Raw genomic sequence first — 14743 nt, 5'->3', positions numbered from 1 at the left:
TCTATCAACAAAGTCGCCACTAACCTACTTTATTCTAAGCGAGGTTAGAATACCTAATGATTTACTACTGATTAATTGGTCAACTAGCTAGCGTAGGGTCCAAGGAACCAATAGTCAATGGTTCTACACACCAGAGCCATGTCCAGGAGTGCGGTCATGTGAAGGGAAGGTACTAGCACCCGTACACACCCACGCTACATATGAAACCTAATTAGCTTATGGTTACCTTTAAATTAAACTCGTCAAGACTTTAATTCTTTTATTTTGGCATTTACCAACCTTTAATATATTGAATAAACCCGCACAATACAACGATTACCCTCACCTCAAGATCCTCAAAAGCAATGTTTTAAAAGGCGAAGGCATAAGGCGAGCCATTTTATCCTCCTTGAGGCGAGGTGTAAGCCTTAAGAAATTGAGGTGTAAGCATTTTGAGACTTTATTTTTTAAAATAATTAATAAATAAAATCAATTTATATATAGTAAAAAAATGAGAAAAATTTTAGAAAAATGGAGAAAAAAATAAAAATATAATTTTTAAATATCATATAAGCCAATTTTAGATAACAAACACAAATAATACATGTAAAAAATAAACATGAGCCACATTACCAAAAGAATAAAAAAAAGTCAAATTAAAGCATCATCAAAAAGAATAAAAAAAAAAAGTCAAATTAAAGTCATCTACTAATTTCTAAGAATATAAAACAAAATAAACAGAGGCAGATCAAATTGAAGGGCCCACGACAGCTTGTAGGAATCATCAAAGAGGGAGAAGGCGCTAGAGGAAAGCTACAAAAGCTTCATCGAGTCCTCGGAGAGAGAGAAGGAGCTAGAGGAAAGCTACAGAGGCTTCGTCAACTCGTCGGAGAAGGCTAGAGGCTTCGTCGAGAGATCTGAAGGTTCGTCCCGAGGAATCGTTGAGAGAACAGAGGCTTCATCATGGCTTCGAATTGAGAACAGAGGCTTCATCGAGAGAGCAGAGGAGAAGAAGCTTCGCGGGAGAGAGAGGGAGGATAGGGTTTCAGTGCGTACGCCTTGAATCTGAGCGGAAAAAGGCAACTTTTTTTGCCTGATGCGTACACCTTCTCGCCTAAGGCATACGCCTCTATGGATTTACACTTTTTCATTTACGCCTTGGTGCATTTTAGGCCAAAAAAGCCTCAAGGCGCGCCTTAATTACGCCTTTCAAATCACTGCTCAAAAGTATGCACAAAACACCACCTTCAGATATGTCGTGGGATGAATTTTATCATGTAAATGTGCTTTGATGTAGTTTTACCCTTCATTAGATATTAAGTCAACCCCGCATGAGATGACAATTACCCTCACCTCGAGATCCTTAAAGGTAAGCACAAGACATCACCTTGAGGTCAGTCATCGGATTCATTAAAGATTTATATAAAAGAATATACCAATAAGCAACAAAGCATGCACCTAGAGTTACCATAGTAAAAGATATTAGAAAAGAAAAGTGTTGCTACTTCAAGGAAGCAAATCTCAATTAACATTCACAAAATCCACTACAGGCAACCACATATCTACTAATCTTACCTACCTAATCTTCAAAAGACCAATTTTCCAAGTTAGAGTAGCAAATTTGGCATTTAATGCGCAACGAAACATTTTTACTTTATGTACATAGAAACTTTCTTCATTTTCCCCTTGCCTTTAAAAGAGTTTCCCTTTTTCATTTACCACTTAATGGGACCTAGAAGACCCTAATCAAAACTCTAGTGACAACCCCAAAACCCTAAAAATTCTAGCATCTCTATATTCAAAAACCTCCTCTTCTGTCCTTTTTACTCATCAAACTCATCCTAGAGTTAAGTTCTTCACCTAAAAAACTCCTAATACTCGAATAAAAAGATGGTAAACACACTAGAATTTTTTGGTATTTTATGGGAATTTATTGCAATTTTCAAATATTTTTATCAATTTATAACAACCAAAAATAGAAGAAAATACAAGAAAATTCAATAACATATTCTAACAAAGGATAAAAAAACCTAAGAAAAAAAAAATCAAACCTTAGAAATAAATCCCTTGAAAATTTAATGCAGCAAGCCAACTAAAAGTTTAAAAGAAAACCATTTTTGAATAAAATAAAGTTAAATTAAACAAAATACAAAATAAATAATAAATAAGCGAAATAAACTAAAAAAAAAAGTTCTAAAATAAAAAGGATTTTTTTCCTAACCCTCCCTTATGTTTTCAAAGTATTTTGAAATGGAAAGATACTTTTTCTTAATTTTTGAACCATTAAATAGATTTAAATAAAAATTAAATAATTAAATAATCTTCTTTAAAAAAAGACCAATCAACCCATCTACATGGATAGATCAACTTGTCCGCTACATATTTTAAATGTGTGCATTTCGCTTTTCCGATCGTCTTCACTGGTGACTTGGCCGAGAGATGCCAGAACCCTATGACTATGGAGGCCTTTTCCAGCCATCTTCGACGTCAACAAGACGTCTTCTTACCACCATTCAACTTATCATCCTCTAACAACCCTAATGGAACCTAGAAAACAAACAAAAGGATTCTAGATTCTAGCCCCTAACACTAGACTGGTCGTCACCAACAATAATGCGACAGCCATGACTTTCATGCTTCCAATAGTGATTTGGGCCTTCGAACTCCATGGTTAAGCTCCTCTAGCCACAGTTACACCCTCTAGGATACCCCAAACTAGATACACACGTAAAAACAACCTCAAATCTCTCTCTTCCCCTATATTTCTATCTCTTCTCTTTCTTGCTCTATCCCTCTCTTTTCTCTCTTTTTCTTCCACTGTTTCTAGTTGTTTTTGACCCTCTCCAACCTAGGTCCATCTTCAAACATGCATGGACTCAAGAAACCCTAAGCTTGGATCCCTTTACATTCTCACCCCTATTTGGAATCGTCCATGCACAAGCAACTAAAGCAAGCTCTAAAGGACTAGTTTTAAAAACCAAAAATTTAGCTCAGCATGCATCATAAAAGTTGAATCTTTATCTCCATATGAAGACTAACATGAAAATATCAACATTAACATGCAAATAAAGGGGTTTTACAACTTAAATCATTTATGCATACCAAAACTCATGAAATCGTGCAACTGAATATGAGATAAGGTGTTCCCTTAAAAAACGTAACATCTACACTAAAATATTTCGTACGAGTGTGGGGATCATAACATCTAAAACCCTATTGGGATCTCGAGCACCCAAAATTAGGTTTCTACAATAGAAATAAGGTGTTCCCTTGAAAAAAAAAAGTAACATCTACACTAACATATTTCCTACAAGTGTGGGGATCATAACATCTATAACCCTATTGGGATCTCGAGCAGACAAAAAAGACACATTTTATAGCACAAGGGGAGAACTTGTCCTAACTAGTGTGGAACATGAACAAAATATGTGCACCCAAAAACTCGAGGCAAAATAAAGATCATGGATGTTTCTAGGTAAAGAATGGTGAAGGGAGTTTGTCCTTTAGAACACTACAGAGCATCCTATTGAGTACATAATAGGTTGTCAGAAGAGCATCAGTCCAAAAGGTTATAGGAATATGCATATAAAGGAGTAAAGATTGTGCTATTTCAAGTAAATGTCTATTTTTTCTTTCAGCAACTCTTTTTTTTTTTTTTTTTTGCTGGAAGGGGGGGGGGGGGTGTATATATACATGATGTTTGATGAATAACAAAAGGTTGAAACTCATTTTAAACAAAGTCAAGTGCATTATCAGCTCAAGAAATTTGAATACCAATGCCAAATTGAGCTTTTATTTATGGTAAAATTGAGTAAATACATTCAAAAATTTACCTATTTTTTAACAAACAGATCTAGGTCATGTGCAAAAAATCATCCACAAAGGACACAAAATATTGATAACCAATAAAATTTTAGACTTTGCATGGACCCCAAATATATGAATGAATCAGAGAAAAAATCATTCACCACGAGACTCGATTATAGATGAAAAAGATGTCCTAACATGCTTTCCTAACTAACACGCCAAAACTTCAAAACGTGAAACATAATTGAACATGGGAAAAACTTGTTGTAGCTTTTGAAGAGATGGATGATCCAAATGAGCATGCCATTGATCAAGAAAAACGCCATGAGTAGAAATTGAGGAAGTGCTATGACAAGAACAGGATCTACAACTACCACCATCAAAATAGTACAAAATATCCTTCTCTCGCCCTCCACCAATCCTTTTCTTCATTTGGAGATCCTAAATAACAAATTAGAAGGAAAGGTCACAGAACAAGTATGAGATTTAGTTAATTGACTAACTAATAATAGGTTTAAGGGAAATTTTGGCACATATAATATAGAGGAAAGAAGCATAGAAAGAAACAAGAGTATTGCCACAGTCAGAAAATGGTGTAACCGAACAATCGGCAAAACTAATTTTATAGTGTAAAGTAGTTGGTTTTAAGGGCTCAAATAAATTAGGACTACATGTCACATGGGAGGATGCACCACAATCAATAACCCAAGGTGAAGCCTAGTTGTACTTAAATGGGCTAAAGTAGCATTAGATGTAGAAGACTGAGTTTGGTGTTGTTGAAACATGAAGACAAGATTGCTATACTCCTCTCAGGACACAATAGATGATGTACTCTACAGCCCAATGGAGTGGACAAGTGCACTTGAAGTTTCAATGGTGGGATCACCCTCGGCAAAAGGCTTGAAAGTTAAGGTGTAGTCCCAAGAGGGGGGGTGAATTGGGTTTATAAAATTCTTTTAAGCCTTTTTACAAATTCACAATCTTTTGTATACTTAGCAAACACACAAGAATGTTTTGATTTTAAATGCTCAATTAAACCAACCACAATCCACACTCAATATCAATCATAAACCAAATACCTTTAACAATAACAATCAATCAACAACACAAGATACTTAACCAATTGTGAGCGCTACAGCACTTCCTTATTTCAGCGTTTGCAAAAACTCAGTTTAGAGTTTTAATTAAAGCCCTGTATGAATGAATATTGGTGCTTCCTCTTTTAACCAAGATTTCCGAAAACGATTAATCAACATACTCCCTTTAAGGTTTCTGCAAAAGATTAATCAACTTATTCTATTAAATTAAAAGTTTTTCTCAATCTCAATTTTCAGCAACCTACACTTTAGAAACACAATTTATATATGCTGAAATTTAAAGAGTAAAGTATAAGAGTGAGACCGAGATTTTTATGAGGTTCGGCTTATACCCAGCCTACGTCCTTGCCTTAGGCAAGACCACCTAACGATTCCACTAAAACATTCCTTTGCGGGTAGAACAAACTGCTTACAATCCCTCCTTTAGGGTGGAGCCCCCTCTCCAAGCGATGCCACACGCTTAGTACAACGATGCAATGACCTGAACCGTCAAAGAAACAAGGAAACAAGAAAAGATTTCTTTTGTACAAGAGATGCTCTCAGATAGAGCAAGTTAGTACAAAATAAAGCTCAGCTAATATACTTCAAAACAAATATCAAAAGAAATTGAATTGAAGCTCAAGAATTAATTCACCGAAATTCTTCTCTTGATGTGAATCAGTAAATCAGAGGTTTGAGCTCAAAGAAGTTTGATCAGCAACTCAGAATATCTCAGCAATTCTCTGTATGAAAGTGTGAGCAAGAAAGCTTTGAGAGAGAAAGAACAAAGTGGCTTGAAAACAGATTTTCAATGCATGGTAATGATTTGATTCAAGAAATCATGCATTTATAGACCCAAAAAGAGTTTAACTCGTGTTGCCCAAATTACTTGGAGTGTTTCCCAAGTTTATACGAAGTTTAGGGCACAAGCAATATAAATTTAAACTTTAAAACTTTTAAAAAATATAGTCGTTAACAGTGGTCAGGCGCCTGAGGTCTTGGGGTCAGTCGCCTGAGGTTTCAGAACACAATGTAATTTTCTGCTTGAAACAGGGTCAGGCGCCTGAGGTTGCAAGGGTCAGGCGCTTGGGCCTACACTGCCTCTTCAGAATCTGTTCAGGAAATTCTTTAGGCGCATGAAGTTTAAACTTCAGTCACCTAAACAGTTATAAACACTGTTTTTTCAATTTAATTTCAAACCTCTTAGCCATCTTGCTTTGTTACTTTTAAAAAACATTTTCCGGGGTTTTAAAATAAGGTCTTTAAGTCCATTTTAACCCCTAATGAGCTTCAAAGAATTTCAAAATGATATTTAGTATGAAGTACTTACATAAGTTATCTTAAAGACTTAAACACTCAAAGCTCGAAGTCTTCATATATGTCTTTGCTTTGAATCCTCTTAGACTTGAGCTTGAGTCATCTTTAGGCTTCCATATGTTTTGAACATCCTGGTCCTCTTGAGCTTTCTTTTAATCACTGTGTTGATGGAGTACGGCTTTATGGTCCTTGTGATCTTGAACTTTCATTTCTTTGATCCTTTTGAACTTTGTCATTCAAGCTTTCCTGAAATATCATCACTTAAACACAATATGTTAAATTAACATTTATTTTTTATCATCAAAACAAGATTCGAAAGCCATGTTAGGCCAACAAGGCTTATTGGCCAAAGTTGGTTTCCAAGGAGATCTCAACAACGATTCATAGTATGGTTTTCCTTACCACAATGTGTGCAAATGCGGTTATTGCCATGACAAACTCCCTGTCCTGATACACTATCTTTGCCACGACTACTTTCCGAACCCAATCCTCATCTTCCAACACTTCCCTTACCACGGTTGGAGGTAGTGCTAACCGTGGCTAAACTATCACAAGAGACGCTTGAGAAGAAGATTGACAACAGTCTTTGGTGGTACATTGGATTCTAGCTTATGCTTCATTCATGGATGGTATGGATTCACTAGCAAGAATCTGATCACGAATGGGTCAAAGCTCAAGATTCAACCCACACAAAAACTTGGCAACCAAAAATTCTTCCCTTTGCCTCTTAAACATCTTAATGTCAGAGCGAACTAGTTGATAGATGTTGAGTTCCTCCCTTAAAATGCTATAGTACTCGCTAATGGACCAACCTTCTTGGTCATATTTGAAAAACTTCTCATATAAGTCGAACACGAATTTGATTTTAATATTGGAAGAAGCTTTCACAAAGATCATTCCACACAGCCTTGCCTGTTCAATGAACACTGCGATAGCAGCAGTTTATGGATCCATGCTATTCAACAACCACACCAGCAATATGTCATTCTCTTTCATCCAATCTTCATAATCCTAGGAGTCCAGAGCTGGAGGAGATCACAAAACATACTTGAACTTCCCTTTCGCATTAATATGCAGACACACTACCTGAGACCACAATAGGTAGTTGGCGGATCTATCTAGTTTGATGGCTGTCATCTGTGCATTAACAGTATCAGCTGAAGCTCTCTCTGTATAGGCGATCAAAACACCTCCTCCATGCTACAATCAGCACACAGGAAATGAATAACACAAGAAACTCTGCAAAATCAGGCACAGAACAGCACTCACAGCCACAGAACAGCAATTTTCCAAATATTAAAAGTTCCAGAACTTCAACTACAACCACAAAACTGAAGTTACAGTATCCTAGGGTGAATCATAGGTATAAAACTCTCACTAATCCTGTCGAAGCTGGCATTGAGCACACAGGCAGAGAAGACCACACTTTTGACCACACAGGACAAGGCAGACCACAATGAAACACCCCAGGCACTTAAAACAGCAGTGTGGAGACTCCAAAACCAAACTGGCAGCAGCCAGAAGCATAGGCAAGCATGAAAAGAGATGCTAGAGCATCATAACAGCATCACAACTGGACCAGCAGTCAGTGAAAACATCAGAACGGCAACAGCAGTCTGCAAGAAACAGTAGGGTGCAGTCTTTACATAAGCGAACTACCACGAGCCACACAACACTCACAAGAGTGACTCACAAGTGAGAGGAGAAAAGAAAACCCTAAACCACCCTAAAAAAAAATCTGCTTTAAGGGTTGACAAGGGAGGAAAAGAAATGGAGACTGGAGAGGAAGAGAGGGCTGTACTATAGGTCAGATTACTCACATTCAGAGAAACTGCTCTGACACCATGTTGTAATTCTGAAATAAATTGAAGAACCAAAGAGAAAAATACAGAACTCACGGTTAGAGATGAAGAGAAGATATGAAGGGGAAAAGAAAAAATCAGCATTTTTTCCTGGAGCTCTTACATGCAGCTCCAGATCTGCCTCTAATGCGAATAAAAATATTGAAGGACAAGAATACCCCCACCCACACAACCAAATTACTAAAATAATATATTTCCTCCTAACACTTTTCAAAAAGATATATGCACTAAATGGCATACATGGCAAGGATTATGAATGGCAACACCTCCTGGAGACTGCAACCCAGCAAAAAATACTACGGCAAAAACCACTACCAAAGGATAACATTCCAACTGCTCCATATATGGTCCCATTATGGAAGCAATTTCCTCAAGCCAACAGCAAAGCAATCTTTAATTAATAAAATGCACTTTTAATGAACATGAAAAAGAAATGCCCATTCATTGATTCTCTTGATTCTGTTCTTCGTAAGGAATGTTGTCCACAGGCCTAAGTTAAATTCTTCCCCATGCACAGGCCACAAAAATTTTAATATATATATATATATATTAAGTTTCTAGTCAGCTTTAGGCTTCTTATCACAGACAAATCTCTGCCAATCCCTCTAGAAACCACACCAGCAGCTGCAGGAAAGACTTTTGAGGAAGAGAATTATACCTGTCATGCTTTCTGAAGATGAAGACACCACTATGAAAGCCTAGACTTTCTTAAGCTATCTCACATCTATCAATTGCTATGAGAATAAGGGAATTTATTTTACAATTCATCATCTCCTTTTGTCATGCAATCTCGATCACATTCTGGACAAGAATTTCAGACAAATGGAGTAAGAATCACTGCATTCACCAGCCAAGAATGTATCTGATTCTTTATGTATATTCTAATTCTACATGAATAACTTTAACCGCTTCTTCCTCAACCATATCCTCCAATGAGATTTCAATTCTACACAATACGAGCAGAAAAATGAAAATCTGATCAAGCAGATAAATTCATTGGCATTTGGCAATCACAGATGACTTGTCCAGATCTTCATAGTGATAGATCTGATGAAATAGCCATAGAATAACTGCAGCAAATAGACAAGGAAATCCTAGATAAGCACGGATCAGAATAGCAAGTTGACATGTACCAGAGGAAAATTTTCCCTAAAACATAAATAAGGCTTCTGAGATAGGCAAAAAAAAGAGATGCCGAAGGGAGATGTGGTGAGGGGAAGCTTTAGCAGATCAAAAAATTATAGCAGTTCAAACCACTCATACCGTTACATATTGCATAGATTCTTTGAGGAGTTTGTAAGCAACGTCTTTAAGTGAATGACTCAGACAGAGAAATGGGCTCGTCCTCAACCCTATTGCAACACATTAATAGTAGATCTTGTGAATGAAAAGACTACATGGAATTATGGATTCTCCGAACATAACTGGTGACCAAAAGGTTGTCAATAATCAGAACCCTTCAGTGAGCAGTGTGAAGCAGACATATCTGCACCAGTAGTTATCTAACTTACATGCACATAGACAATAATTGCAGTAGTTATCAAACTTACATGCACATACACAATAATTGCGTATCTTGCCACTACTGAACTGATGAAAGCAGTTTTGTATTTGCAGTTGGACTGAAGTGGCAATAGTACATTTGAGCAAAACAAGAACATCTTCCACAGCCCTAACTATATTCCTATTAGAAGAGGTTGAATAATAAATGAGGGATCAATGGCACCTTTTTAAAAGGCAGACCAATAAAATTATGTTGCACCATTTACTAAAATTCAAGAATCCTAAATTAATTATGTACTCCCAGACAGAATATGAAGCTTCTCAGTCAAATTTATCTATCCCTGTAATTTCATCATTCCAAATCTAGGAAACAATGGGTTAATCTGCAAGATAGATGGGCTCAAAAAGCCATAATAGCATAAATAAATATGGTCTCAGAAAATCTTACATGGTGCTTCCTAAATTTCCTAAAAGATCTCCAAAGCTTATATTGCGTACTCCTCTGGCAACAGCACTTTGGAAGACACCTACAGACAAACAATGCATGTCAGTAATGGTGGAACCAATTAATACATATAGCCCTTCCAAATAGAATCCAAGGAGGCATATTTTTACAGAAAGAAACGTCCTATCCTAATAAAAAAAAAAACAAGTGTTAGCAATGCTAAGTTCAGGTAGATATGGACATAAACCTGTTAATGCTTTTGTAACAGCCTTCTCCTCTACAGTTGGTGGTAGTAGCCTGTAGTGTTTACAAGTAAATCAGCCATCCACATACCGTCATAAATGAGAATAAATTCTTCAATAATTGAAGGATAAGACAATCATGATACCCCAAAGTAACAAAATCCTTGGCCAAAGCATCAAAATCACGGTTTATGAGATGGAGACAAGCTTCAATAAATCCGTCACGAAGTTCTTGTTTAAATTCACCCATCATACCAAAATCTGGTTGTGAGAAATATTATAAATTAGTGCAGCATGATGTATATTCAAATTTCAAAGAGAGGCAATCAAAGAAATCAATGACACTTTGGATTAGCAGGCATTTATTGCCTTAAGTTTATTCATTTTAACTTTTATTTGTCAAAAGAAAAATAGTCAAAGAAAGAGGAAATTATATCAATCAAAAACCAAAAAGGGTATTACTACATCATAAGATTATTGGAATATTTAGAGATTTTTTAAATAGGAACTAAATATTAGGAGATTATCTTAATATTCTTTAAATTTAATATAATTTAATCATGAATTTCTCAGATAATACGAAATTATACAAAGCATCACAATACACCATAGAAACTCGATGCTTTACACTTCCCCTCAAATTGATGAGCATTTGAAACCTATATCCATGACTTATGATCAAAGTGTAATTCACAATCAAGTTGCTACGGTGTGCTATTCATGATACACAATTGCTAGCAATCACTTAAAACCTGCTTTCAAGTCTCAAAAAACTCCCTCTTACAAAGAAAGTAGTAAAATAATATAATTAAACTTTAAACGCAAATTGATGGCAGAAATAGTTCTTCATGGAGAGGCGGCTCAGCTAAGATGCCTACAGATCATTTAAAGAATTTATGAAAAGTTTAATCTTATTTCGTTTTTAATTTCAGCTACGTACTTTTTTTAGAATAGAAAAATTATTTTAATTTTGGATAGTAGATTGTAGGGTTTAACTATGTATATGGAGTTTTAATAACTTTGGAAGTAAATTTGGGAATTGAATATTTTAAGGTTTACCCCTTTGTGCATTAGACATCTGTTGTGCATACCATCTTGGTATGTGAGCTGCCATTGCCATCTACACTGCCACAGAACCATCATCTCCATCTTTGCTGCTGAGGTTCCCTTGGCCACTGATTCAACCCAAAAATCAGAATTCCCAGTCTCACAGAAAACCCCAAATCAAAACCAACCTCATTGCCATCAACATTCCCCAACCCTCTCAATTCAATGGCTCCATTCACAGCAGGAACATCAATCACATCCAGCAGTCTGTGATTAGAGATCCTGCAACCATGATCCAGTCAAAGCTTCTAATATCACGGAAGCCCAGTCAGGATTGACACAACAGATAAAACCATTTGATATTCTTACTGTTGACTTGCAGCCACCAGCATCCATGCACAAGGTTGTCATTGTCACATTTGGTTTCTTTCTAGTAATGTTGCCATTCATCTCCAACTTGCAAATCAAACCATGTTCCTCACTACAGCTTCTTACTTAATTGTTTTTTCCAAGTTCAGAAGGCAAGTAACAAGATGTATTAATTGATCCAATCCAATCCATTCAACTCCAGTAGTCTTACAGCCCAGCCCACTTGTCCTCTAAGATCATTACATCATTAAGCACTGATAGACCATAACAATCAACAGTTTTTACAATATTCTCCACTAAAACAAACATCCTAATCATGTGGTAGATTCTTACCTCAGCCCCCCCACCCACCCCCCCCCCCCCCCCACACGGTCAAAAACAAAAAAGAAAAACAAAGCAAAACAAAATGGTCACTGAGGATATGCTACGGGCTGGACTTTGGACAGATTAGAACAGCATGTATAATCTTCTAAAGAAGATAGCTATGGCCCAAGAACAGAATGCTAAGGACATTGTAGATCTTAGTACATAGCAATATCTAATACCAGTAAAAGAGAGAATTCATCAAAAGGAACCAAATGAGGGCTACCCTAGTAGAAGCGGAAAGAAAATGGAAGAAGACGAGAAAGAAACAGAAGGAAACAGAAAAGAATCACCTGTTTGACAGGGTATCTGAAATGTCCAAGATCGTATATCGACCAAAAATGTACAAGACATTAAACCAGATTATTAGACAACAAAGCCATCTATCTTTAATAAGTGTAAAAGATGTATTTGTTCCTTCATAGGCTCATCTATCTCTCTCACTTCACACAACCGAAAAGACAGCCCTTTTCCTGCCTGCACCTGATTGGATGCCTGTCCAAGCAGATTTTTGTTTGTCCAGATTTTCAGCTGCAGCCCATGTTTGGCTAACCAGAGCAATAGCCAAATTCCAAAGGTTCAGCAATAGCCAAATTTCAAAAGTTCAGCGCAAAGGCAATACAGCAGAATATGATCCACTGATTCAGCAGCTTCTTTACACATACACAGAAAGATCAAAAAAGGGTTTAAAAAAAAAAAAAGGTCCACCAGAACTTTCCCCCCTCTTTCCAACCAAAGAAGTAAACTTTGGTCAGGGTAACAGTTTTCCAGATAGCCTCCCAAAGGAAGTTTATTCTGGCAGCATCAAGATTCTGTTTGTTCAGCTTCTTATAAAATGAGCCAACCTTGTACTGACCACTCTTGCCACACTTTTAGCTTTGGATTCATCTTGATTAGACTAGCACAGATATTTCATTACAAGCAGTTAAATGAAATCAGCAATCCTTTCTAACTCCCAATCTTGAGCATTCCTTTCAAAAAAATGTTCCATGCAACCCCCGTCATCCAATCAAGAGACATTCTCACCATTGCATCTTTATTCAAGTCAAGTTGAAAATATCATGGAATCATATTTTAGCAGACTCAAACTCCCAAGTATTATGTCAAAAGAAGATGTCCATTATAACTCTTTTTATTAGCACGACAGTTAGTTATCCCCTGCAGTGGTCTGGTGCAGCCACAACATGGCTATCTGGCTAGCATATTGACAATGGATCCACCAAACCAATTGTCTCCACGGTCTATAAATGCTTCAAAAGCCATTCACCAAGCTCAAACCTCACAATTCAACTATCAATATTATTTCTCAAGCGAGTTCATTTTTTATTTTTATTTTTTCGATTGGAACTCAAGCCAGTTCATGGTTAAAGCAGAGATCTATGCAATCATTGGATTTATTATTCAGCTCAATCTAGATGATTCGTTTCTTTGGTAAAAATCATATTTCCTACGGGAATTATATAGCTTGAATTACTATAAATTGGACTTCAACTATGCTATCTCCAGCAACCACAATTCTATATTCAACAAGTGTAACCATGGATACATATTTAGTCACTGGGAACCATATGCAGAAGAGAAGGCCTCAGCCCCACGGGACGAAAAGAGGCATTCCCTATGAGGAGATGAATACCAAGCCCTATGTGGCTGTGAAGACCAATACCTCAGCCCAATATGGCAAAGAGGCAAGTCCCACGGGGCGAAAAGAGTCATTCCCTATGAGGAGATGAATACCAAGCCCTATGTGGCTGTGAAGACCAATACCTCAGCCCAATATGGCAAAGAGGCAAGTCCTACGAGGCCATCAAGATCAAGTCCTACAGCACAATGAAGACTAAGGCATTAGCCCTATGGGGCGAAAAGAGGCAAGTCTTATGTGGCCGTGAATACCAAGTCCTAAGGGCCATGAAGACCAACCCTACAGTGCAAACAAAAAATGTAAGCTCTACAGGACCATGAAGACCAAGCTTTATGGGGCCGTGAAGACTATGACCTAGCCCTATTTCAAGGATGGGGGAGGAAGAGGCAAGCCCCATAGGATCGTGAATGACAAACCCTATGGGCCTGTGAAGACATATACAACAGCACTGTTGCACGAAAAGGGGGAAGCCTGATAAGGCTATGAAGACCAAGACCTTAGCCCCACAAGACCAAAGGAGGCAAGCACCAAGAGGCCATACAAAGATCAATTTTGCTCTATCAATTTTCTATTAGCCCAGTGAAACATGTGGTGTCCAATTTCTAGCCCATGTTCTATATTTTTAGATCAGCTCTCGCAGCTCATGTTATATTAGATTTCTATTAGCCCCATTGACCATGTTCTATGTTTTCATGTCAGCCCTAATGGACCAAATGATATCAGATTTCTATTAGCCCCATTGGGCCACGTACTAGAATTTTAGATCGGATCCAGTTTTCTATTAGCACAATCAGACCATATATCATATTATCTTCCCTGTGGGGCCATATGAAGATCAATTTGGCTATATTGGTTTTCTATTAGCCCTCATGAGTTATCTCCCATGTTATCAGCCTCATAGGGCCATGCCCTACAGCCTTCTTGTGTGATATGCTATAATCACAATCACACTAGACCACATGTCATGTTGCCATCAACAGAAGGCCATGCAAGATCATCAGCTACTACTCCCTTCACCTGATCTCTGCCCTGCGGGGCCATATGAAGATCAATTTGGCTATACTGGTTTTCTATTAGCCCTCATGGGCTATCTC

At 37.2% G+C, this 14743-nt stretch overlaps 1 protein-coding gene across 2 annotated transcripts in view; it reads right to left on the bottom strand.

Annotated features, from left to right (window-relative positions):
- The window catches only part of LOC131161888 (uncharacterized aarF domain-containing protein kinase At1g71810, chloroplastic), a 137547-nt gene that overhangs the window by 54326 nt on the left and 68478 nt on the right, over positions 1 to 14743 (bottom strand). For both annotated transcript variants that reach the window (XR_009138640.1, XM_058117903.1), the window contains exons 11-13: positions 10378 to 10492; positions 10237 to 10286; positions 9993 to 10071 (exon numbers count right to left, since the gene is read on the bottom strand). Coding sequence is in view for 1 of the 2 variants with exons in the window: in XM_058117903.1 (XP_057973886.1) it covers positions 9993 to 10071; positions 10237 to 10286; positions 10378 to 10492 (244 nt within the window). In the remaining variant the exon portion in view is untranslated. The remainder of the gene's footprint in view (positions 1 to 9992; positions 10072 to 10236; positions 10287 to 10377; positions 10493 to 14743) is intronic.

This window comes from Malania oleifera, chromosome 8 (assembly GCF_029873635.1).
Source record: "Malania oleifera isolate guangnan ecotype guangnan chromosome 8, ASM2987363v1, whole genome shotgun sequence".
NCBI classification, from domain to species: Eukaryota; Viridiplantae; Streptophyta; class Magnoliopsida; order Santalales; family Ximeniaceae; genus Malania; species Malania oleifera.
This window is presented reverse-complemented; position numbering and strand designations above follow the sequence as displayed.